Here is a 26,779-nt window from a genome sequence, read left to right on the forward strand (position 1 = left end):
CTTAGGTAGAGGGCAGTCATTGGCTGTGGTCAGTATGACGCAGAGACCAGTGATTGGTTATTACTACGAAAGACAGATCAGAAACAAAACTGATACTGGTTTTTTCTTTACCGAGGATTCCCAGCCTGACGACGGGGAATATTCATGAGCATGTGAATCCATGCCAGACCCATGCTGGAGAACAACAGTTACAGGTAAGTAACTTGTTCCTTTCCTACAACCTTTGGGCTTAGGCTGGGTTGTGCTTCTAGGCTCCCCTGTTAATTTCTCTTAAATGTACTTTGGTGAACTAGTTCCCAAGTAGTAAAGGGGGATTTTCTTCTCCTTTACTTTTTATATTAGTGAGCCAGCACCCCCACCCCCCCCCCCCCCTCCTTATGTGGAATGCTGGGGGGATTGCCCTTTTGACTTACCTTGAATGTGTTGTGCCATTTTCAAAAGTGTATGTAAGGTTATTTTTTCTCACCTGTGAATTGGTTATCCTTCTCTGGAGAACAGTGTCTCTCTGACGGCAGCTTATCTGACCAGACGAGAGAATGTCAGTGTCTGCCTTGAGCAGACAGACGTCGGCCTTCCACGAGTGAGCGCTCTGTCGGGAGGTTCTGGAGGAGATGTTCTCTTTTGGGGTGAACTCAAGTGGACCTCTTTGCTTTCAGTGCCAAAAGGAAGTGCGAGTTGTTCTGCTCCAGGGAATTTCCTCATCTCTGAGCTTTGTGGGACACACTGACGGCCAGGTGGACTCAACCTCCTTTGTGTTCTCGCCGATCCTTGTCCATCCGCTGGGTCTCAGGAAATGGCGCCTGTTCGGAACCGCGATCTTGATTGCGCCATAGTGGGCATGGGGTTTCTGAACATGTCCATCTGCCCTCCCTGGCGCCTTCTGAGGAGAGTGGAGTTTCTCTCCTTATCGGAGGTGCTGGCCCTCCATTTGAACCTCAGCAGCCTAAACCTTCATGCTTGGCTACCAAGAGGCTGCGATACAAGGAGTGGGTCTTGTCTAACAACGTCTTCGGTGTAATCCTTTCAGCTCAGAGGCTTGTTACAAAATCCATGCATGCCTGCAGGTGGTGTACATTTTCTATTTGGTCATGGGAGAGGGACCTGGATCATTTATCCTGTCCTTTGTCCCCTGTACTGGATTTCTACTTTCCTTACCCTAAACCGGTCTGCAGATTGGCACTGTGAAGGGATACCTTGTTGCTATTTGTGTTCAAGAGGTCCGCAGAAGAGGGTTTGTTTTCCCCAACCCCACTGTTGTGCAGTTCTTGAGGAATTTGTGTAACAATTTTCTTTCCCGCCAGTTTGTGGTTCCGGGATTTGAATTCAGTTTTACTGTTTATGGGTGCTCCATCTGAGCCCCTTCATTCCTGTTCTATTAGATTGCTCACCCTTAAGGTGATTTTCCTAGTTGCCATCCCTTCCGCAAGATTGGTGAGTGAGCTCCAGGAATTGTTTGTTTTACCTCCCCTATTTTTTTTTTTTCCAAAGAGAAAGTGACAATGAGAGTGAGGCCCGCCTTGCTGCTGAATGTGGTCTCGGATTTTATCTCCCAGAAGATGCATGTTCCTGTGTTTTTGCTCCGCCTCGCCTTTGCAAGACACAGGAATGAGTCGATCGGCTGGGCCCGGTACAGGCCTTTAAGATCTACCCGTCTTGTAATAGAGAGGCTAGGAAGGATGACCAGCTTTTCGTTTGATATGCTGATGCTCGTCCTGGCAGGGCTGTGATCAAACAGACCCTGTCACAGTGGATCGTTCTCCGCATCTCAGGAAGTTATGATCTCGCTAGGAAGGATGTGCCTGACTTATCAGAAGAGTGGCTGTCACTTCTGCCCTGCAAGAGGGGTCCTGGTTGTGGCCATTTGCCAGGTGGCTACGATGGCATTGCTGCACACGCTCGCTAAGCATTGCTGCTTAGATTCCTTTGCGGGCCAGAATGCCTGTTTTGGTAGGCCAGCCATCCAGAGTTTTCTAGGTGTGTCCTTGCTTCATACCTCCTCCAGGTTTACGTACTGCCTTGGGAGTCTATCATAGATGAGGAATCTGTGGCAGGAAAGCATGCATTAGGAGAAAAAAATGACTTCCCTCTCGGAAATGTTTTTCCCGATGAATGTTCCTGCCACGGATTCCTCATTGCCCATCCTACCTGCCTCTGTTGCGGGAAGCTAGTACATCATATGTTCTACAAGTCCCTTGGCTTCAGACTGCTAGGGAAAAAGGGTGGAACTGAGGGGAGTTGCGCCGCTTTCTATGCTTACCCCGATTGCCATATCCGATGTGTAGAGGCATCTGACGGAGCCTATGCTGAGCCGCATAGTGCTCCCTGGCGGCGGAAAAGTTTCCAGAGAACAGCTACGCTGGGATCGGAATATTATGGATGAGGAATCCGTGGCAGGAACATCCATCGTAAAGAAAGTTACCACAAGGTAAGGTATTTGTTCTTCAGAACACCCAATATCTGCCAGCATTTGACATTCTGAGCCTCATGGCATCCTGCATTTTCCTGGTGCCAGAAGGCCGCCTAAGGATATGAGGTCCCTCCAGTGGGCCCTCATCGTCACAGTTCTCCGGCAGGATGACAGACCTTCTTCAGGTCCCAAGCAAAGTCGCACAGGATCCTACTGTGGTGGGTGGGCCTGCGAGGAGAATGTGATAAGGGAAACTTTTGGCAACCCTGGCCGGAGAGGACTGTCGTCACGGATGCTTCCCTCACGGGATGAGGAGCTAACATGAGCGATCTGACTTTCAGTAGACATTGTTTCGCATCGGAATCAAGACTACACATAAACCTTTTCAAGCTGATGGCGATCAGACTGGCAATGATGGCCTTTTGCCTTCCATCCAGGGAAAGAATATCCTGATAACGTACAACACCGTAACCATGCATTACCTCAACAAGAGAGGTGGTTTAGGACCACTAACACTGTGCAGGGAGGCAATGCAGCTCTGGTTTTGGGCTCTACAAAACAATACCTCTGTCAGCTGTTCACCTGGCCGGGGAAGAGAACACACAGGTCAGAGTTTATTTAATTATGATTTATAGAGGGCGAACTATGGCACGAAGGCATCAAGGCGCTGAGAGGGGGTGGGGCAGTGTAACAAAACAAGAAACCACAGCCTAGCTAGCAGTAAGGGAACCAAAAAGATGGGTCTTTAAGAGCTTCCTAAAGGGAAGGTATGCAGTCTGGACTCTCAAATGGAATGGCAGGGCATTCCATAGGGTGGGAGCCAGTACTGAGAAGGCTCGACCACCCCAAGCGCTTGCAACAAAATGTATGTATTTTCAGTAGGATTTGATTTTCCAACCAGCGGTTTCTTGTGGGATGATACCTCAGCAATTTCTTTTTATTTTTTGGCTCAGGAAGTCATTTTAGAGATCTTTGCCCTTTGGGAAACCCCCTAAAGTGCATCTGTTTTTGTCCCTTATCAGCAGGAAGTGCACCCCGTTCTGCTCCAGGGAATGTTGTCGGAGAGGAGCTCTGGAGGAGGCATTCGTAGTAGACTGGGAGTTTGCAGGCAGTCCCTGTAATTCCTCACGTCGTCAAGAGGTTGAGGAAGTTTGGGAAAAATCATGATCCTAAATGCTCTGAATTAGGCAAAGAGGACATGGTACCTGGACCTTCTAGACATGTTCACCTGCGCTACATTCCTTCCCCAGAGAGTGGACCTAGCTACCACTGGGGAACGAGGAGTTTGTGTATAGTGTTCTGTAAATATAATTCCTATAAAATATGTAACTTATCATTTTCTTCTTTAATTATGACAGTGTGTGCTTTAAAAGCCGTTTAGATGTGTCCTAATGTTTATTTATAGATTGGCCCAAATTCATATAGCCTTCTTTGTTCGGCATTGGTTGGTCTGGGGAGCTAAAAGTATCTCCTGGTAACTGTTGGTGTCAAGCTAACCATGTTCTTCTAGGCTACAAGCAGGAGCTAAATGCCTCCCAGCCGCTTTAATTGCAAACCCTGATGCAGGTCGAGTGCTTTGAGTAGCACTGAGTTGTAGTGATTGCCAATGGATTATGGGCCAAAGTGACAGGGAGTGGCCAAAATCTTGCATAACATGGGAGGGAGTGTTTCTTAAGTGAGCTTCTGTATGTTGGGGATTGGCGGTGGTGGTGTGGAGAGCCAGGGTGTGTGAGGCTGAGAGTGAGAACTATCAAGTGGTGGTCAGTCCATATCTGCCCCCCTTACAGCCAAAAAAGCCAAGAAAACCAAGCATTCGAATGCCTGGTTCTCCCAAGCACTCATGGATCTCCGAGCCAAAAAAGGGTATCACTTTCCACATGGAAAAGCAACCCTACTGAACTGAACAAAACCGCATTCAAGACGATTGCGAGGGAATATAAAACAGCCATCATTCATGCCAAAGCTGATTCCTACAATACTAGGATCAATAATGACCAAAGAAATATTCGCGATTTTTAGGGAACTGGAATCACCCTCATCTCCACCCACCACAATTGTTAAAGATCAATCATGGTGCAACCAAATCCAATCTGCCATGCTTGACAAACTGGACACTTTGCACACCAAAATTCTTGCCCATCAAGAAGCTCTCGCCTCCCTCATATCCTCCCACACAGCACCCCCCACGTACAATGATGACAACCGGACACCCAAATTTGAATTCACTGCCATGAACGAGACATAGGTCACAGCCCTCAAAATCCATCAAGCCCTCCAACTGCAAAGGGGGCGCATGCCCGGCTCACATAATCCAAGAATGTTCACCAGCACTTGCACCATTTGTTACTGCTGTCATCAATTCGTCCTTCCAAACAGCCCATGTACCTACATCCCTTAAAGAAGTCTGGGTGAGACCCCTACTGAAGAAACCCTCTCTCGATCCAACGACACCAGGGAACTATAGACCCATCACCACGGTTCCGTTTCGATTAAAAATCCTGGACAAAGCGGCCTACCTGCAAGTTCAAAAATACATTGAGGACAATCACCTTCTTGGACTTCGCCAATCTGGCTTTCGTCCTCGCCATGGCACAGAAACGGCACTACTATATTTGAAAAACCAAATAGATGACCTTAGAGATGTAGGCAAACCTGCTCTCCTCCTGCTACTAGACCTCTCCGCTGCCTTCAAACTCGTTGAGCACAAAACTCCATGTCACCATCTCACCTCCACAGCAAACTTCTCTCCTAAGGCCTGCGACTGGATCAACTCTTTCCTTCAGGAGAGAGTAATGAAGGTCTTTTCCGAATCGGCCAGTGCCACCCCGAGCCCTATCAAGTGTGGGGTCCCACAGGGCTCATGCATAGCCCCTACGCTGTATAACCTTTTCACCAGACCCTTATTCAAAATCTTAGACTCGCTGGGCATCTCATATATTAATTATGCAGATGATACCCAGGTGCTCATACCTCTCACAGGAGACGATCTAGTTGACTCTAACACCCTCAACCTCATCTACTTTACCATACAATCCTGGATGGCAGATAATTGGCTTTGCTTAAACAGTGACAAAACGGAACTCCTGCTGATAGGATCCCCCTTCACTCTTAACTTGCCAAAGAATACCATACATTCACAATTGATAACATCCCTATCACAGTATCACAAACGATCAAAACACTTGGCGTGTACCTTGAACCAAGCCTCACCATGGACATGCAGGTCAACGCCATCGCATCCTCTGCAGCATACCACGCCAAACTGATTAACGCTGTCAGACCATTCCTAACCCAACAGAACTGTATCACCATAGTTGGAGCCCTCATCGGCTCTAGACTGGATTACTGCAATGCCCTCTTCATTGGCACATCTCAAAAGAACCTGGGCAAACCTCAGATAGCACAGAACAACGCCTTAAGGGTAGCCACTGGCCTTTCACGCAGGGAACACATCTCCACGATCAGAAGACAGGCACACTGGCTACCTATTAAGGAAAGGGTCATCTTCAAAACACTAGCCCTAACCCACAAATGTATTCACGGCCTCGCCCCCAGATACCTTACGCAAAGGATCTCCAGACAAACAGCCTCCAGACCTGCAAGAACTGCATATGCTAACCGCATCACAGTACCCCACTCACGCAGAGTGCGTGCTAGAGGATCTAGCTTCCCAACTATGGCCGCCACTCTTTGGAACAAACTCCCAGACCAGATTAGATCTATAGAGTCCCATGCCGCCTTACGCAAGGCCCTAAAGACTAGGCTTTGTCTAAAGAGCCTATTCCTCCTCCTGTATAATGTTTCTACTACTGCTATAATTTCAACTCGACACACCTTGTATTGTAGAACATTGTACACTGTAACTCAACTGTATAAATAACTGTATGTTGTCAAGCCTAACACATTGGGCCGCTTATTGTAACCCACAAGCAAGCCTCCTTATGTATACTTATAGCGCCTCGTTGCCTAGAGGGCTGCAGTGTGCTTTACAAATCCAAAATAAATAAATATCTGTGAGTGAAGGGATGATGTTGTGGTAGAGGATCCAGTCAAGTAGGCGGCCTTGATGCGGGTAGGTGTTCTAACGATTTGCATAGGTTCATTTTGAATAAAGCAGTGGGTAGAACCACGGTTCTTGTCTTGAGGGTATCCCATATTGAATTTGCCTATCAGGATGAGTTTGGTGTTGGGTTTAATTATGGGTGCTAGGAGGAAGGGAATATCGGATTCCGATGTGGTTGAGTTGTTGGGGTGTCGGTATAGGAGTATAATGTTGAGAGTTATGAGGATTGTAAGTAAGTTTGGTAAATAGAAGGTTGTAAACCTGGTAGCGGGATTATCAGTAACTCTATGATGGGAAGTGTGGATTTGTGGATGCTTGCGACATCCCCCTTCCAGGTTGAACAGTGAGGTCTGTTCTGATAATGGTGAATCCTGATAGAATGAGGGGGAAGGGTCTGTAGCATTGTGGAGCCATGTTTCTGTAATGGCTAGGATGTCTAAACTATGTTCTATTATAAGATTGTGTATGTTTGTTGACTGGGCGCATACTGAGCAAGCGTTAACAAGGTCCCATTTTAATTGTGTGGGAGGTGGTGGGTTGTAGGGGCAAAGTTATTGCGGGTGGTATGGGGTCACAGGGAAGGATGGCCGGTGTTGAAGTGGCGGAGGGGGTGTGGGGGTTCGCCTGACTGCTGGTGGACTGAAACAGATGTGGTGCATGAGGAGAGCCTATTTGTTCTGATGGGGCATAGTATAGTAATGTCATCTAATGGTGGGAAGGACTGGTGATTGGGATTAGAATGGGAGCTTAGCGGGGGCCTCCTGTGGGGAAGCCATGCAGGGGATGGTGGTGAGATGTTTTAGTGGGCCAATGGGCAGAGGAAACCCTTCACTGGCTACTGCTGCATTCCCAAGCAATCTCTCTCCAAGTAATGATTTCTTACAGAATCCCCTACCGTGTCGCATCTTAGTGGGAGTCCGTGTCTGACAATTTCTCCCTTGGTGGAGGTTGGAAAACCTGAAAGGTTAGTATAGTGAAGGCAGTCTACAATTTACTCAGTCCCCACCAGATAAACCGCATGCAAGGAAGATGTAGAGAGAACAGCAGTTTCTTGAGAAACATTTTTTGCAATATAGTACCACCTGTGGAAATTTGGAAAATAGTCTACAGATAAGTTTCCTGGTACATGACAATTGAGGGAAAGGAAGGACATGTGCTATCATGTACTCTATTAAAGTTTAAAAATGGTAAAACTGGAGAAGGTTAATCACCTGTCCATATTTATCCCTTTCAGATAGTTATCAATGTTTTCTATGATTCACACTGGAGGAACAAAGCTCATTAAATGGGTTCTTCCAGTCAGCTGAAAACAAGGACAGAAATGGTATTTTCCAGTGCCTTGCTGTAGTAGCGGCACACATAGGTTGGCAGCGACTTCAGATTCACCCCTACATGGGAAATTTGCTAGTGAGGGTGTATTCATAGAAAAATGAGAACAGATCTCTACAGAAAACAATTCATTTGCGTCATGCTCAACAAAAAGCTGCATCTTAAAATAAAGCTCACTGTAGTGTCTTACCTCCTTACGGTGTCTTAAGTATCTCCATAGTAGCGCAGGTTTCAGAATTGCTGGGAGTTGGGAGCTATTTAGCTCCTCCTTGTAGCTTAAATAAGCATTGTTGCTTGGCACCAAATCCTGCCAGGTGCTACTTTTAACCCCGACCTGCTCCCCCCGCACTCCTGCTACCAAGTGCCATACAAACATAACTATCTAACATTAGCTCTGGGTGTCTGGGAACGTGTCTAAAGAAGTATTGAGACATATCCATAAGACATTGAAACCATAATGGGTCATGTATGTTGGACAAAAACGTATCTTTGCCTCTCATGTGGAAGTTTGATATGCAAATTGCTAGGTATTGGTCCCTAGGTTCGCAAGGTTAGCATCTGTTTACTGTTTACTCCACGTTCCCTAGGAGCTACCACTGGGGAACGTGGAGCTAGTACATAGTTCCGCAAGTCTCACTTCCACATAAAATGCAAATCAAGTTGTCCATTATTTGATCCCTTATGCTTTAAATGCAGAGTTAAATTCACATAGGTTTGTTTGTTCAGCATCAGTTGGCCTGGGGAGCCAAACGTAGCTGTTGGTGTTGAGTCTTTTTTAGGCCCTATCCAGGAGCTAAAAAGCTCCTTGCTCCCAGCTTCCCCTCAATTTCGAACCCTGCATTGGATGATGAACTCTCATGACAGGTCAAAGAAATTAAGGATGGAAGGTTTTCTGAATAAGACAATTACGTGATGTTAGCAGGAACACGGGGTCTCAAAAAGATCTCCAATATCTCCCCAATAGGATCTGTGAGTGGCGAAGAGGAGGAGAATTGTGAATGCCCCTAGCCATCCATGTGTGTGGATGGTGTGGAGACCATGATGATGGTATAATTGGTGGTGCAGCCCTTGAGCAACTGTCATCGCCGGGCCTCGTTCCAGTATATTACAATAAAGAGCCAATTTAACTAGTCAGTTTTGCTCATGCTATCCTATCTTTAAAGGAATGTCACAATAGTAGGGTTCACAAAATTGAGTTTAAAGTAGAGTGGTAAGTCAGCGGTGGCACAATCACTTGGTGTCCTTGGCAATGAGCAGTTCAGTACACAATGAATTGGCCAGGCCAGGAAGTGTAACGGAGAGCGATACAGGTCGGTGGAGTGGGTGTCTCCATTGGTAGTAAGAAAGGCAAATGGAGAGGTGCACTTAAGCGTAGATTTGCATTGGTTAAGTGCTTCATTGTAGAGCAACACCTCTCAATATGAATGAACTGGTATCCACTTCAGTTAAGTGTCAGTACTTCACCAAACTTGACCTCACATCGGCGTACCACCAAGGGTGCCTGCACCCTATGCCAAGCAAGCTGACTGCTTTTATAACGCTTTATGCGATTTTCCAATTCAGACGCATGCCGTTCAGTCTGGTATCCTCATTTGCAGTATTATAGAATATTATGCAACATGTACAGGGGGGACTGCAATGGGGTTCAATCCTTTCAGTATGACTCTTGATAGGTGGTCTAGATACAAGGAAGCACAATGAGAATTTGGGAAGGTGTTGAATGTTGTTAACGCGTGTCCTAACATTAAGGAAGGAGAAATGTGTGTTCAGGTCACAGGGGACATTGAATATCAGGTGGGTTGTACGATCCAAGCAACAAGTGATAGCTGTTTAAACTGCAGAGAGACTAATGAACAACGATAAACTCCCCTCCTTCCTAGCAATGGAATTCTAACAAAAATGTATTCCACGTTTTGAGAAAAAGAAGTTGAGAGAACTGCTACGCAAGGGCACAATACATTCCTTGAGTTGACCGCAAGGATCAAATTCAAGCCACAAGGCTGTCTGGGGCCTGGGACAGCTTTACATCCAGCTTTCCCTCCCGGCCAGAGTTCTTCAGTCCTCTGGCTTCAACTCTCTGCAGGTCAAACGTTTCTCCAAGCAGAGAGTGGGAGGTAGATCCCTTTCCTCGGCTAGCCCCTACATTTGGAACCACCCCCCTCAGACTTCTTTCTTTCCTCTCACACCTCCCGTGCTAAACTCCATTGGCTGCTGTGACTGGGGCCTGGTCCCTACAGTCATACACGGGCCCAACCACCCCGTACATTTTCCACTAGCATCCTTTGACAGCACTTGCCCTCAGGCTCCCTTCCCCAGACTAGTTCAACTTGGTCCACCTTGTTCACCGCACTCACCCCCGCCCTCTTCCCATGGCACTTTCCCGCTCCTACCCTTGGGGGTACCCCACTTCTGCACTTCTTCCTCCCCTTGCACTTATCACCTTGTCATGCATTTGCACGGTAGGATTGTCACAAGGCCAATCTAATTGTTTTTTGTTCTACAGTTTGATTCCCATGTCCCCACCCTCCCCCGCAAACCCACCTCTCACTTTTCTTGTGGCGCCTGGAAAGACCTGTGTATAGGCGCCATACAAATTTCCAATATATTAAATAAATAAAATGAATGGAGTTCAGAGTGCGAGATGGCATTCAAGAAGCTAAGGCAGGAAATTAACTTGGCAGAACTACTTGGGAAGTTTGACACCAGTGAATCCTCTGTTCTGACCACTTATGCTAGTGATGTAGTGTTGGAGGCTGTGCTCATGTAGGAGGCCCGGGAACAAGAATTCATCTCAGCTCATGCCGCTCGAAGTTGAATAGGTCCAAACTCTGACACTTTTACAGCCATAGGCCTTTGCATGCTTTTGGGGAGTAGAAAAAGTTCGAGTTTCCTGTGAGGAACGAAAATTCCATAGTTTAGGAGCTAGATGTTGAAAAGGACGCATGCAAGACATTGCACAACGATGGCAATGAACTTGAAGTAGGCCTAGAAAAAATCAAACCTATAAGAAAGGGGTAACCAACGTAAACAAGCCAAATAAAATGAAATACTATGAGGGTAATTAACAATGTCCAGCCCAAAACAACCGTAAAATAGATTGAAATAGAACACGAAAATATTTGGGTTAACTCAACAAAGCCCAGCAACAATTTAAACAAGACAATACTAAGTAATCACTTTCCCAACTGGTTACTTGGTGTCAGTTATTGGAAAGGAACCTGGCCTACCAGTTAATTGATCTTTATGGCAGGCCTTCCTGCTAGCAGGAGAGCCAGAAGAAAGGTAGGTTAGGGTTTCCAAATACATATGCAACGTGTGTGCTATGACGAGCTAATTGGGGTAATTGGGTGCCGATCATGCAGAAGGGGTTTTGCCAAACTATTAAGTTGGAGGAGAACCGACATCTTGTAAACTCCTTGTCACACAGCTCCATCTTCTTCCCAATTCACTTTGCATTCTTTCAGTATACAATCTAGTATGTGGCTCAGTCGACTAGTTCAGCTGCAGTAGAGATCCTACACAGCATACAACTCAAAGGATAACTAATTGCAGTGTTTATTAAATAAGTTATTGAGTTGTACTTGTGCACTTTTTTCTTTACTGCTTTTATGCAAATTTGTTGGCATGAGTGTCTTGTTGCAGCGGTTGTCTGAAGTTGTACTAGGTTATGTTATTGTCTCATGTTCGCGTCTTTATTGTTTGGTATTCTGTTTGTTTCAGGTTGCTTCGGAATTTGGATTTGGACATAACGGGTTTTCTGTGTATTTGAATAGAAACAAAACTGGCGAGATCTCTGCTTCCCCAAACAAGTCACTCAATGTGCTGAAAATAAAGTAAGTGTATAATGGAAGAATCCAAGGGAATCTCTGGAAAGTGGCCATTGTGATCATAGGCATGGATTGTCGTGCCATTCTGAACTGCTGTCATTTCTGTCAAAACATATTCACACAGTGCAGATAATTGTTTAAATGATGCTATTTAGTCTTTACAGGAGAACAAGTTGTGCCATTTAATGTTTTATCAAAATTCCAAATGTTAGAAGGATTTTTCTAGATCAGAATAAAGCAGTTGCTGGATATCCAGCATCACCCAGTAAGCAGGAGTTACTTCTGGGGAATGAGGTGCTTATACATTGAAAATTGCAAATATAACTTTAACACATGTCTCTTTTTACATTATACATGACCCCTTGAGTCGCACCAGAAGTAGGGAGACTGGGAAATGTGGGGTTGAGGAGGAGACGCTTACTGTTTGATATGACCCGCACACCCCTCCCAGAGGCGATAGGAGGAGGATCATAATGAGGAAGAGGAGGATGATAATGATCATTCATAGAGTGGCAGATGTGGTTATGGTGATAAAGGGAGTCAGGGGCACTTTCCACTAAACGGTGGCATTGTGAGTGGCCGCATTATTACCCGATGACCAAAAAGTTAACCATGTTGGATCTCAGACTAGGGTAGCATTTGTTAGGCCACCAGTAAAACGGCAATATTATTAAAGTTGGCATATTGGTAGAGGGGAGATAATACAACAGGAAGTACACATGTAGGGGTGGTGGAAAATACCGAAGAGTTGTCGAGGGAGAACCACCATACATAAGACAAATAGAGCAGAAGGGGAAAAACTATATCCTGATCCACTTGAGGGACCACAAGATCCTAGAGACCACAAGGGGTCCAACCATCGCCAGTGGCCATCTCGCCAGCCCAAGCGGTGACACAGCCAAAGCAAGGACATGGAGCAACAACCAGGGAAACGGAGGAACAGACCACTTTCGGATAAAGCAGTGTCCTGGGATACTAAATCCCTGAGACTCTGACTGAATTTGTTGTACTTGTCCTTTGTCCCTCAGGAATCTTGCTTTAGGAGCGGGCATTTATTGACTGTTGAATTCAGGCCCAATGCAGCAGGTGAAGGAAAGAGGGGACGCCCTCTGTTGCCTTTAGCCTTGTACTTGTTAGCCACCCAAGTCCGATTGAGGTCAGAAAAAACTGTACATGTGGCCTAAGAGCAACCATTGATATTGCATCCCGAGAAAAAAACCTAAGCAAAGGGGAAGAAATGCTTGTGAAGAGTAGTATGTTTTAAAGTTATTGAAATTGGCTCAAGAGATGTACCCACGGCTGGAGTAGGAGAATATGTAGGCCTTACAATAGCCCCAGATCAAGGGGCGAAAAGGTACTTGCTGGTAGGAATGTCAAGAAACAAACTGGGCCTATAGCTTGATCCCTGAGGATTACCAAGAAGCATCCAATGCTCTATATTTGTAAGACTGAGGACTGCCAAGAACCAAGCAGTCGGCATTATCCGTTGACCTGTGACTGTTAAGCAATCCTGGGAAGGATCAGTATTGCCATAATTAGACATTTGAGCAAAGTTCTGTTAACTCATCCCTTTTCCCTTACTATAGTAACCACTGTTATTTCTAGCTTCTTGGAACTATAGATTTTCTTTATCATCCTGCCAAAGTAAATTAATTATTTTGAAATCCTATAGCTATTGCTTGTGTTCACACTTACCAATGGTTTTTAGACTTTATCCGACTTTCCAGCATGCACCATACTTTGTTCTTTCATTAGTTTTGGTTGCAGGGTAGATGTGTTTGCTAGTCTCAACCCCTGCTCGAAGATCCAGCCCACAGAAGCCTTTGAAAGGGTCCCAGAACAACCTGTGGGCTGGCCAGTTTCCTTCTCTGCTGCATCGGTCGCTGTCACGAGTTGAGCTTTGGGTCTCTGCAGATCCTTGATTTAGGAAACAGTAAGCATTTCTCTGAAGTTGCAGCTCTCCAACAAGCAGAGCGGTGTTGCGGGACTTGTTTGTTTCCGACACAAGAGTAGTCTGTCCCGGAAATCCTCATGAGGCCATTGCCAGACTGGTGGTCCTTTCTTCAGTCCATTAGAGGTATCCAGTGTTGATAACTGTCCATTGTAGCCCGGATCCGTCAACTAGCCGGAACCAAAACCCAACAGCAAAAGTGACCTTTGCACCAGAGACCCCAGAATTTGCTTCAAAGGAACCAAGGCATGAGAAAAGGGGACCCAGCAATTTCAGGAACTTCTGCGATGGTCCTTGAGTGAATGAGTGCAGGGGGTGAGTAAACACATCGGTGCATAAAGTCCTTCCCTGATCTCTCCCTGTTCTGACCATGAGAGGTGGTGCTCTGGTTAAGTATTTTTCTGCGGGCTTCAAGGATTTGGCGAGGGTCTACTAAAAACGTTCTTTTGATTATCCAACTAGTTCACATTTATAAACTGCATGTTGCCAACACTTGTTCACACTCCTATCCTTTTGAAGAGAAATGCACTGGTACCGCTCTTATAACAAGGAAAGTAAGTTTTTAAGTTGTATTTTGTATGGTGTTTCTTTGTTTTCAACATATTCATTCTCTAACTGATGGTTACTTACCTAGTTCTTTTTATTCACTTGTTTACTGAACTACAGTGTTCTGGAACTGCTTTATCAGTATTCTAAAAGTCAAGGGCTAGTGATATTAGCAGAGCACACCAAAGTGAATGTGAATATCTTGGTGAATACTTTGTGTTAACTGTGGAGTTTGTCTAAGGCCTAAATAACCATTTGTATTCATTCTGCCTAACTTGAATTAGTAAGAGATCTGAGGGTGCTTTACTGGACCCCTCACCATAGTCACGCTTCCGAAGTCTAAGCTTTGCAGTTTAGTCACACTATCGAAACTAGACATTAGTGTTTCTTCTGTTCATCATCAGGTGGTGGCGTGAGGGGCCAGAAATGAAAGCCGGACGCAAAGTTGTCATGATTGTGGTTAAGACTTTTATTTAAATGAAAATGGGTTGGGGGAAAATGCCTCTATGGCCCTATTCTGAAGAGGAATGTCCCTACCTAAAAACGCATAACTAAGGCTATGTCTGGATGTCAATAGCTGAAAAACCATCCAAATGTGAAAAACCGACCCTGGCACAACAAACGAAACCATAAATTGTGCAATGAAATGTCTTTAACCTTATAATTGGCAAACAGGAAGTCTTAATGAAAATTAGAATGGCTCCAACGAAAATGTTCCCCAAGGTAAAAAGACCTTGGATCTAGAGGGTGGTTCCCTTGCCCTGGATTCTTAAATGGGATGGCAACTTCTCTTTACTAACAGTTCCTTTTGTGTCTCCTTGATTCACAATACCTCCTGTTAGGCTTGCAAAAGTCTTTCTTTAACACAAGTTTCTCCTTTATCTAGCAAACACTGTCCTTTCTTGCAGCTTTGCCAATCACCTGTTATACTCCTCTGCCAGGACTCTATGCATTTCCAACTGCCTGGTGAACACTCCTGCCAGGACGTCTCTTAATTTCAATTGCTTGGTATTGTTCACTTGCCAGGACTACTTATGTGTTTTTACAGTTCCTCTGTAGCACCAAAATTGCATATACCGTTCTTGGCTCTGTATATTTGTCTGCTTTAATGTTCGATAAAATGTTGCCCCCAGTTGCATCTCATGCATTAGCATTCTATTGGGGTTTGAATCTGTATTGCCTTTTCTTCTTTCAAACAATCTTCTTGTAGTTTCTGTATTGGCAATCTCATAACATTCAAATTGTTGCCGCGGTCACTGGAAGGCCTGGGGTCCCCAGTTGCTTTGGGTCGACTCACCGGTTCTCTCCAGAGTCTCTGGTCCTGTTCGCGCCTTTGTGGCGTGACTCTGCCGCTCGCTTCCCATTCTGTATTGTGCAGACGTCCTTCTAGCGCAGCTCGGCGGTCACACAACTTTCTCTTCCAGTACCGGTACGGAGAACGCTCCCTTTTTCAGCTGCCGAGCACCCGGGAATTCTTGTGGCTCATGGCGTCTCCACGGCACATTCTGCTTGCGCACTGCGTCCCTCCTTCTGTCTCGGCAGACTCCACTGCTCTGCCACACCATTGCTGGTCTCCAGCGTTGTAAGCCTCTGCAGAGGAACAGACGTCTTCGCCTGCGTTCTCGCACTCTGTAGTGCGATTGCCATCTTTACATGTCCCTCGCGCAGGTGGTTTCGTAGAACTAGTCTGCACATTGAGCTCTCCTGTTATCTTGTACCAACTCCTTGGTTCTCCTAGTCTTAGTATTTAGGTGGTTATAGGAGTTGCATGGTTGTCATTGGACCTACAGGATTGAGCCTTTTTCAGTGGTTTTACATGAGCGAACACTTTCACGTAAAGGTGCGCCGGAAGCACAAAAGGTGTTGTTGGCGCTTTCATTCTTCAGATCATAGATGGGGCGGCACAGCGGAAGCGGGGGGTATGGATGTGTTTGACCAAAAGAATGTTGGGACGAGGTCTCTTTACTTCCTATACATGCTGGAACAAATACACACAGCAATAGGCCATTAAGGTCCTAGGCATTAGAGGGTCTTCATGTGAAAGAGTGGGGGAAACGGAGTCTCGTCCAATGAAGTCATGACAGCTCCCTGGTAGTTGTCTCGCTCCCCTGTGGTCCTCCCTCACATTGCCATCCCCAGGGTTCGGATCAGTCGGCGGCTGCTGTCCCCTGGCCACATGGGAGGAGGTCTACGCTGGGAAATCGGTGATGTCTCAGTTGGATTAAATACAGTGGCCTCTTAGAATCTGTCCACATCGCTGATTCTGAAATTCCATTTTAACAGTGACCAACATAGGGGACAGGTTTTGATTTTCGTCAGATCAACTTCCATGGAATGGCCAAATCTCCACAATTCCCAGTTAGCTTATTCTTCTTTTTGAAAACTCCTACTTTAGTTTATAAGCCACAACAGATTTTCACACCTATCTAATGGGTATGTTCATAGTAGTTGTTGGACTACTCGAATGGCTTTGCAATAACTGTAAAACTTCAACTGCTTTTGAAAGTCATTTTAAAAAAGCATGTAAGTTGCATACCAGCTCCTGAAGTTGTCCATGTGTGGTGTGGGCTCCCGATACATTGCTGTTCTTTTCTTTGATGCATTTGGTTTAACTTCTCAGTTTAAAAAAAAAAATGCTGTGCTATAAGAATGAAAAGGAAAACACCTGTACTGGAAAATCTACTCGCACTTTGCAACTTGATATTACATTCCTGTTGCTTTAAATACTTTCATGTTGCTGTAAGACTGAAATCCCTGAACAAAAGAAATGGAGGGATTGATTTTCTGATCCCCCCTCTCTCCTGTTGGTCAGTAACACATTTCGATTTGTCATGTGTTTTATTGCTATATATTGAGATGCGCTGGTCCTGCAGATCTTTTTCCTTGTTTGCCTTAAAATTAACGCTTATGTGTGAATATGCGCCTTATTCTCTTCCTTATTTTCTGCAGACATGGCGACATGCTTTTCCTGTACCCCTCTGGTCATGCTGGATCCTCTTCCGAGATAATGGACACCTCGGCAGGGACATCCTCTTTGGTCTCCCTGCCACGACCTTTCAGTGCGCCCCAAGTGGTAGAAGATGATATTGATCAGTTCCTTATCAAGCAGGATGGCAAGATTTACAGGAATCGTGACGCACAATTGTATGTATCAAAACTGTTGCTGTATATTGCTTTATTCAACATTTTTGTCTTCAGCACACCCACTTCATATACGTCAATATCCCATACAATTATAAAAAGATGACAATTTCATACCCAAGCCCAATACAAAATAATACAATTTTATAAAATGCTAAAAGGGCATACAAAATGACTTACGGCCAGGGATTGCCTACGAATCCATGCAAGATGAATAAACTTTGCTTCAAAATAGGTGTCGTTAGCACATACAGTATCAAGACTTCTGCTACATTGCAAACGCATGCTTTCTTAAACAATGGCAGCAGGTACCGGTTTCTCAAAAGTCAATAAAACGTATGCAAAACAATAGGAAGTGGGTAACTGTCTCAGCATCTACACCACACCTTGCAGAGTTGTCAATTTTTCAGCTGCAAGTAAAAAACGTAAAACCTTGAGCTCACCAGACCTCTGCTGCTTCCTCCTTCCACCTCTGGCTCCTCTGCCACTTCCGATGGGTACTCCTCTCCCCTTTAACCCCCCCCCCAGGAAGTCTTTCAAAAGTGGCAACCTGCTTCACGTGGCTACTCTCAAATCAAGCTCTGCTGTCAAATACTCTTGACATCTGCCACCTTCTTGAACCTGGATGTTCTCGCCCTTACCGAGACATGGGTCAAGGCCAGCTCTGTCACGAGTGTTGACACACTCTTCCCTGAGGGTTGCAAGATCCTCTCAGAGCCTAGGACCAGAGGCGGAGTGGTCCTGATCTTTCCCGAGTGTATCCCTGCTTCCATCATCCTCACTCAGACCTATACCTCCTTTGAATGCCTGGTCTTGCAGGCTCTAGTTCTTCTGGCGCCTCTGACCATGGCCACCATCTACAGGCCACCTTCTACCTCTCTGAATGGGCTAACCTCGCCTCCTCTCTCCTTTCCTCTACCTCCCAGATTCTCCTGCCTGGGGATCTCAACATCCACCTGGCCTCCCCAGACTCGTCTGGGCTCTTTCGCAACCTATGCAATTCTCTCTCTCTCCATTCTACTCTCTGATCCGACTCATTCTGCCAGCTGCACCTTGGATGTTCTCATCTCTTCAGACATCCCCCACTCTAATCCTCTCACTACTCCTCTCTCCTGGACTGACCACTTTCTTCTTTCTTCTCACTTGAAGCTTCCCGTTCACTTGACAAAGGCCCACCCAGCACTGCCACTTTCCTTCTCGGTCTTCCGACCTATGAAGCGAGTGTCGGTGGACGCCTTTCCCTCCACTTTCTCTTCCCCTCCTACTCCTGCGGCTGACTTCCACCCTGACACAGCCCTTTCCAACCATCATTTATCCATCTCTAACACTCTGGATATCCTTGCCTCTGTTATGAGGATTCGCCTGAAGCCTGCCACCAAGTAAAATCCTTGGTATGACTCTGATCTGGCTGCTCTGAAAAGCAAGTGCAGAATATCTGAACGGAGTGCACCCTCTGACGAACTAACCTTCCGCCTGCTCCAAAGGCAATACAGACTCATCTAATAAGGGGGTCCACATTCAAGCCAGCATCTCTGCAGCCGCTAACATTACGGCCAAACATTTTCAAAATGTGCAAGCAGCTGGCCAATCCTCCTGCAGTAACTACCTCTTCTGCACATACCCAGGCCCTCTACATGGCTCTGGCCTCTCATTTCCCCACTAAAACCCAGGACATCCTGTCTGCACTCTCTTCCTCTTCCTTCTCCCCGCACCTCTCAGACACTCCTTGGCTGCCCCCCTCCTCTCCTTCCTCTCTCCTGTAACACCTGATATTTCCAGACAAGTCTGATCTATGAAAGTCTCATCCAATCAGGTGACCCCACCCGCCCCTGCTCCTCCAGAACCATGAAGGACAAAACTGGTTCCCTCGCTCCAGCCTTGGCAGATTTCTGTAATGGCTCCTTCGCCACTGGATCCTTCCCCTCTCTTCTCAAGCACTCCCTTGTACACCCCATACTAAAAAAGCCTTCTGCCGACCCCTCTATTCCAGCAAACTATCGCCCCATCTCTATAACTCCTTTCCAGGGCAAATTCCTGGAGAAGTGTGTATTTTTTGTGTTTGTACTTTTTTTTATATAGCGCCTTATGCCAGAGTGCTGTACACAAGAACAGAAACAGTACAAATAATGAAATCAATATTTAAAACACAAAGTATTTCAGAAATTGCAAAAAATCCTTATTAACCAGATAAGAGAAGTGCGATTGTAGAGAGAACCGCAATGATGAATAGACAGTAATGGAAAGTAGAAAGAGAGGGCGTGCATTCCAGTTTAAGGATGCTAGAAGAGAGAAAGTCCGAAAACCAGATCGAGTACAGGGGGTACGGGGAATTACAAGAAGATTGTAAGTAGCAGCCTGTACGGAGCGAGTGGGAAGATAAAAAGACAAGCGAAGAAAGATAGGGAGGAGCAAGATCATAGAGCGTTTTAAAACCTAAACACAACATTTTTTACTTTAAACAGTGATGAAAAGCGAGCCATCCAAGTTGAGCCAAAGAAGAGGAAATAGAATCACGAGGAGCCAATAGACAAAGAACACGAATAGAAGCATGAAGTACAGATTTCAGCGGAGCTAAACGAAATATAGGAAGTCCAAAGAGTGCATAGGAACAGTAGAAAAGGCGTGACAAGTTTAAGGCAGACACCAGTAACTTTAAAAGTCGTAAACAAACGGGCTTTGCGAATGTTGTACAGATGAAATTGACAGGAACGAGCAGATGGTGAAATATGATGACTGAAAGAAAGATCTGAGTCAAAGAAAAGACCTAGGTTATGGGCTACTGATGAAATGGATAATTGAGCGGGAGGAAATAAATTAGAAGAAGGTAATGGATAAGAAGAAATAGTAGTAGAAGGAAAGAAAATAACCTCAGTTTTTGCCCCGTTGAGAACTAAGAAATGGTCTGACATCCATGATTGGATAGCCAGTAAACAAGCACAAAGTTTATGATGAAAGTCATCAGTGAAATGTGGAAATGAAAGAGTTGTGTATCGTCAGTTTGCCATCTCCCAGCTAACCCTTCACACTGAATCTGTTGGTTGTCTCCATGACCATCAGTCTGGCTTCAGAGACACGGAAACTGAACTACTGAATACCCTATTTTATTCTGTTGAATTTTTACAAGGCGCCAACTCGCCCGCAGGCCTCAGAGCGCTTAACAGACAATACAGACCGAGAACATAAAGCCAGAGACTGCAAGATTACAGTGAGGTTACAGTCCGGTCCATGAGTTGAGAGGAGAAAGAGAACCTAAATTCCTCCTCCATCGATCAGGTGGGTTTTGAGGGCTCTCCTGAACTGGGCGGACGACGGCAGCTGCCTAATAGGGGGATTAAGGGGAAGATCGTTCCAGACGCTTGGTCCCTACCATATTTCTTCAGTTTAAAACGTGGTTGTAGTAGAAAGTCCTTGTCGTCCTGCCTTAATTACACTTAACTCGGGGTCCTGCTGCTCTGCGAGCACTTATTCCTGTACCCTCCCCCTGCACCTCTTGTTGCACACTTGCACACTCTCAATATCACAAGGCCTAGTAAGATGGTTGTCTTGTCCTCCCTTTTTCCCCTCTCCCTTGCCCGGTTGTCGCTTGAACTTGCGTATAGTGACATACTAAATAACAAATCAGTCTCAATCACCACTGAGCATGGAAACATATGGACATATACGTGTGGACATGGACATATACGTTCATGAGCTTTTTGCTTCATAGGCTTTTCTTAATCAGTTTCCATCATTGGTCTGCTTAGACTGCATCCTTGGCTACCTTTTTTTGCCTTCTCATGGTTCTCCAACATTGTCTTGGGCCATTCACCCTGTCTGTGTGAGGTTCTTAACCTGCATACCCCACACCTTCTCCCTTGTTTTGTGACATTGGAAACCTTGATGGCTCCTTTTCTCCATAACTTAAGACCTTCCAGCTGTTCTTAGCCCGTGGATCAACATTAAGCGCAATTTGTATCTGAACCAGTTCTGATTACTCTAGAAAATTGCACACCACTCACCCCCTTTGCCTGTTCATGTAACCATGAAGGTTTTTTGGGTTCAGAACTTTGTCTAACCTTTGGTATGCTACCTTTTAAAAACCCTATCTCTGGCACTGTTTTTGTACTCAAGAACTGAGACGATGAACATTTTTTTAAAACATTTTCTATTATTGTTTGGTTTATTTTAAATCTGTCACAATTTACATTACACATTATAAAAGATAGAACATGTACATACAGTATACATGTATAACTAATTCCCTTTAAAAAAAGTTACATAGAAATAGAAGAACCTCCTCAATAATAAAACAGAAAACATTGTTTAAAGAAACCATAAACATTTGAGTGGCTTCTGTGGAAGTTATCACCCTAAATTTAATAATGTTTCTTACCGTTTACATTCTTGACCTATGCACTGTATCTATACAAACAGCATCTTTTCATAAATGCATTGTATGGACTTTCTTTGGTTGTAATTATACTGTACTTTTTTGACCTTTTCATAAGGATAAAGCTTTGTCTGCTTTGCTACATTTCTCCCTGGCAGGGTGTGGGTGCCAGAGGAGAAGCCCTGCAACTTGGGTGTGGGTCTGGCTTTTATTACTATACTCCAAGTTTTTGGGAAAATCCTCCTAATGGAAATTGGATTGCGATGAGCAATTAATTTCCAAACAATCTCACGTTTGTTTGCAACAATTTCTCATTGGGGTAATGCTCTGATAGCCGAAATCCGTTACCTGGAGGTCCCCTGTTCTTACATTTGAGGGCATTTAAAAAGAGGGTCTTTGATCTGAGGAGCAAGAACATGTTGTTAACTCAGTTACTTTATTTATATTTTATTCATGCCGTTTACTGCTGGTGACTGTTATTACGTGTGCATTAAAGTGTTACTGATCTTTAGGTTTCTCAGAATGTTTATCACTAACTTGTCTCTTTCTTTCCACAGATGCAGACATGGTCTTCTAGGAAAATGCGTGCACTGCGTGCCTTTAGAGGTAAGAATGCATCATACCCTGCAGCTAGTTACCAGTCTGTATCCCTGTTAGGGAGAATTGTCATTTCTGTGCCAGTTCCATTTAGCTTAGCATTTCGTAGTTTAGGGCTGAGGAAGGAGCCCCTGCCTTGCCCAGAGTGCCATTGCCTTGAATTGTAATTGGATGATATTCCCTTTAACCCTTAGACTCCCAGCTCTTTTGCTGGACGCAAGGCTTTTTAATTTGTACTCCTGGGTGAGCGGGACCTTTTTCCTCACTCATGTTTTCCTGACTGATTTTCTATGTACCCTACTGATTTATGGAGTCTGGTAATCTCCATAGGCATCTGCTTTTGCATTGTGACACACAACACCTTTTGTGCAGTGCCATGAAGTCCCTTGAACTTCTCTTAATGTTTAACTACATTTTCTTGGGTGAACTACTGTTCCCAAGAATAGTAAGATGACCCCTGTTTTACTTTTTACTTCTATTTTATGGGTCCAGCACACACCGCCCATTATGGAGTACTTGGGAGGGCGGGGGGCGGGTTTTGGGTTACATAGTGACTCCTTTAACCCATTCCTCGTATAACATTTTGTTACACTAACTCACTTGAATGGCTGGGGGCAGTGGTTTCCTTTTTACTACCTAATGACATGCATCTGAGTGAAACCAGTTCCTATTGGCCGGCTGGCCACCTGCTGGACACCCTGCTGTGTGATTGACAGCCTCTGGCTGTGAATGAATAGGAACTTGCATAAAAAGTGAGGTTTTTGGGACTAAGGGCAGAGTCGACCACTGGAGGACAACATCCAAAGCAGAAGACGAAAGAAGATACCAGCAGCACCCTTTTAGGCCACGAAGTGCCAGTTGAAGCCCTGCAGCTGTTTTCGAATCGACAGGGAAGACCCCGTAAAGGACGACTTCCTCTAGGCTTGTGGGACCATCTAGCCTTGAGACACACTCTATTTTGGCGCACCCCCGACTTGCTGCGACTTTCCAAGGCTGTAGAATCCCAATACCCGGGGTACCTCGACCACCTGCGATTGCATGGTCTTCCGCAGTCCGAATACGGCCAGATCATCGTGGGCATCCAGAGGACCAGAAGCAAGAAATCCACGTTCAGATTCCCTTCATGTCCAGAACCGAGGTATCCAGGAAATCCTAACCAGAGCTTTTTGTTCTTCTTTGGCGCTGAGAAAAGGTACCAAAACCACAAAGAGCTGCGGAATCGGTATTGTACATTTTTGTCCGACTATAAAAGTCCGACCCCACCAAAAGACCTAAAACAAACACCACGCAAAGTTCGGACTACCAAAAGTCAGAACTTTTAGTGGTGTGTGTTTAGGCCTTTTGGTGGGGTCAGACTTCGGGCTGGGGGTTGTCCCCCGCAACACCCGCTCACTAAAGTGAGCGAGGGTTGCGGGGATAACCCCTGCTACTCCCGAGCGGAAGAGGGAAAAAAAAAAGTAAAGGACCCTGTGGTGCCGGATCCCGATCACGGAAGTCAAAGGGAACTGGCGCTGCAGGGACACAGCGTGAGGGAAAGGTAAGTAGGCTTTGGTTATTTTGGGGGTCTAGGGGGGTGTGGGTGTGAGTGTGTTGTGGGTATGTAGGGGTTTTGAATGCGTGTTCGCATGGGAAATGTGCAAACTTTTTGTGGTTCGCACATTTCTCATGCAAACTTTTCTGTCGCTGACTTTTCAGCGACGAAAAAATCATGCAGATCCGCTGAATCTACTGAAATACATTGCTGCCGAGTCCCTCTCTCGAGTGCTGCTGCAGGAGCCCGCCAGACATCCTCCCTTTCGTCACCATGACCAGGAACAAGGGTCTGCTGCATCGCATCCAGAAGGCATCCAGTTGGAACAACTTCTTCATTTCAAAGGTACTCTGGGGCTTTGGGGTACATTATCCTTTTGCCATTTGGGGTGCTTCCTTTTCTTGGGAGTGCAATTTAACCCTACACTAACTTGACCTCAATTTAGCTGCATTGGCCTTAAAGTTTGTGCTTTCTAAAGATGACTCCTCTTGAGTTGCTGTGATTTCTCTTTTGAACACTCACTATTTATTTAAAAACATTTTTCATAATAAGAAGAGCATCAGAACTTTGACTTTGCCCATTGACTTTGGCAGTCCTGGCTCCCTAAAGGCCTCATTCTGAACCTATTGGCTTTGGCAGTGCTTGTTCCCTTACAGGTTTTAAATGTTGAACACTTTAATGCTGGGATAATAGACTGCCTGCATCCCTTTGGTAGAATCTAACTGTTCTTATAACCTATCAGCCTGTTCAGATCCAACCCTAACCTTTCCTTCCTTAAATAACGAAATACTGCAAAGTTGATACTATACTGACCTCAACTGACGTCACCTCCGGGTGCTGGAACATGTGTAACATATGAATGTATTACTCGCCTGCTTTATTGTTCACTTTTTTAATTGAATGCTAACTTGAGATTAATGTTACAGCTAATTACTGCTATTTAAAGAATGCTTTAAATATCCTTGTGTATAAAGAATGTATGATATAACTTTACATGGTAAGTGTTTCATTGGATACTTGTATTTACTGATGTCATTGTGCAGCTCTACAGCTCGCATTACCCCTCTTAAGATAAGCCCGGCTGCTCAGTCCCACTACCAATTTGTGTTGTACAGGCCTCTATTAAAAGGTGGGTTACATAATACCAAGAGATAAGTCTTGTGTAGTCCCACACCAGTTGGACTGCACCAATTCTTACCTAACAATCCCCATCCTAAAGGTTTGTGCTGGTATCTGACACCAGTCTCCTACTTTTTCTCTTGGGCATTTTAGTGAGCCTTTAAGCTCCTGGAGGCTGTGTAATTTGCGAAGTCTCAAGAGTTTTGGATCCCATCCAGATTACTCTATTCACTGTGATTATGAGCTATGCAAGCCTTCCTAGTGTTAGCTAAACCTATTGATGATCCGTGTGTCAGTAGCTCGAAATGTTGCTTCCCATGTGCATGTTTTTCTAAACCCCCCTGAGGGGACAAGTTGTCTGCATAGCAGTTTTACTAATTTGTTTTTTTAATGCAGAAAATCCTTCCTCCTTTGGACTGCTAGAGGTTCATGTGACATTCCTCACAAATAATTTAGCTACAGTCTGGCTTAAAATTATTTTCTGAAACGGCGTTGGTCATGAGACTGACCTTAAATTGATGGAATTCTGAGTTATCAAGGTTCAATGTCCTCAGCATGGATGTAAATAGTTTTGAAATGTTTTAGCAGTCTCCTTACTATTCCATATGTATGAACTATACTGGTACCCAGAAGGTGGTAAATCATTTGTTCACCCACCTATATAATTGAATTTTACTGTGCCATGACGTAGACATTTTGTACGTTTTTGAGAGAGTTCATCATAGTTGCCCATTGTGGTGAATCGCAGATAGCTGCCAAATGTAGTAACTCAGATTAGTCTTTCTTCACATTTGGTGATCAGGCTGCCTCTGGAGCAGCACTCCAGCCATTTCAGAAAACACAGAGGAAAAGTGATACAGGGCCATTCCATCACTTTTTAAGAGGTTGGCTAAGGGGTGCGAGTCAGAGACACTGGAGAACCAGGGGTGTCTGTCGAGAGATTTCCATGAGTCCCAAAGAGGATCTGGGAAGCAGATGTAGAAAGGCAGCTTTATGACTAATATACATTGGTTGTTATCCAGCGAGGACACAAGGGAGCGAATCTCAGAGAGTTAATGACGATCAGACAATCCACATAGCTGCTGTGGCAACTGGCGGAGAAAGCAACACCACATGAATGCCAAGTTTAGGATAAGTAGGAAACCAGAGAGCGGCTAAGGCTGGGCGAGGATGAGATGGGTGGGGTGGGGGAGAGGGGGAGAGTGTAACTAAGAATGCAATAATGGATGAAAGGAGGCAACGAGACGGTCTCCCTTGTGTTGGGTAAAAATGAGTGCAGGCCAACTGGTGTGGGACTACACAAGATTGACCTCCTTAGTATTAGACCCATCTTTTAATATAGGCCTGTACTACACAAGTTGGTAGTGTGACTGAGCAGCCAGGCTTATCTTAAGAGGGTTAATGTGAGCTGTAGGTCTGTACATTGAAACCAGTAAACTCAGATATCCAAGTAAACACTTACTTAAATTTACAATAAATAAATAATTTCTCCAGCATTGGATCTTTCATGGATTCACATGCTTAGAATATTCCCCATCGACAGACTAGGAACCCTCGGTAAGCTTATAGAGCCTTTTCCCTTAGGAAAACGTTCAACACTTTTGTGTCCTATCTATGTCGTTTTGGCCCGCGCACGTACGCCTCACTAGGATGTAGTGGTATAAATGCCCCGCCCCTGCGGCTCCCTTCAGATTTCAACCGTCTCCAAAGTGGGAACACCTTGTGTATTTTCTACTTGGTTAGGTTGTGCTGTTTTGCGTTTTTTTTTTCTCCTAATGTCGGGGAAAGCACTGTTCCGCCCGTGCGCTACGTGCGGACTAAAGAAGGTCTACGAGGGGGACGGATGTCAATCTGGAAAAATGAATACCCTTCATTTGGATGATAAACGTATCTTGATGG

The 26,779-nt window shown here is 45.1% G+C and overlaps 1 protein-coding gene across 1 annotated transcript in view; it reads left to right on the forward strand.

The window, feature by feature from the left end:
- The window catches only part of NPLOC4 (NPL4 homolog, ubiquitin recognition factor), an 847,851-nt gene that overhangs the window by 64,285 nt on the left and 756,787 nt on the right, over positions 1–26,779 (forward strand). Inside the window, exons 3-5 of the mRNA XM_069655142.1 lie at positions 11,520–11,632; positions 17,073–17,267; positions 22,191–22,239. Coding sequence (XP_069511243.1) covers positions 11,520–11,632; positions 17,073–17,267; positions 22,191–22,239 — 357 coding nt within the window. The remainder of the gene's footprint in view (positions 1–11,519; positions 11,633–17,072; positions 17,268–22,190; positions 22,240–26,779) is intronic.

This window comes from Ambystoma mexicanum, chromosome 3q (assembly GCF_040938575.1).
Source record: "Ambystoma mexicanum isolate Mex_15411 chromosome 3q, UKY_AmexF1_1, whole genome shotgun sequence".
NCBI classification, from domain to species: Eukaryota; Metazoa; Chordata; class Amphibia; order Caudata; family Ambystomatidae; genus Ambystoma; species Ambystoma mexicanum.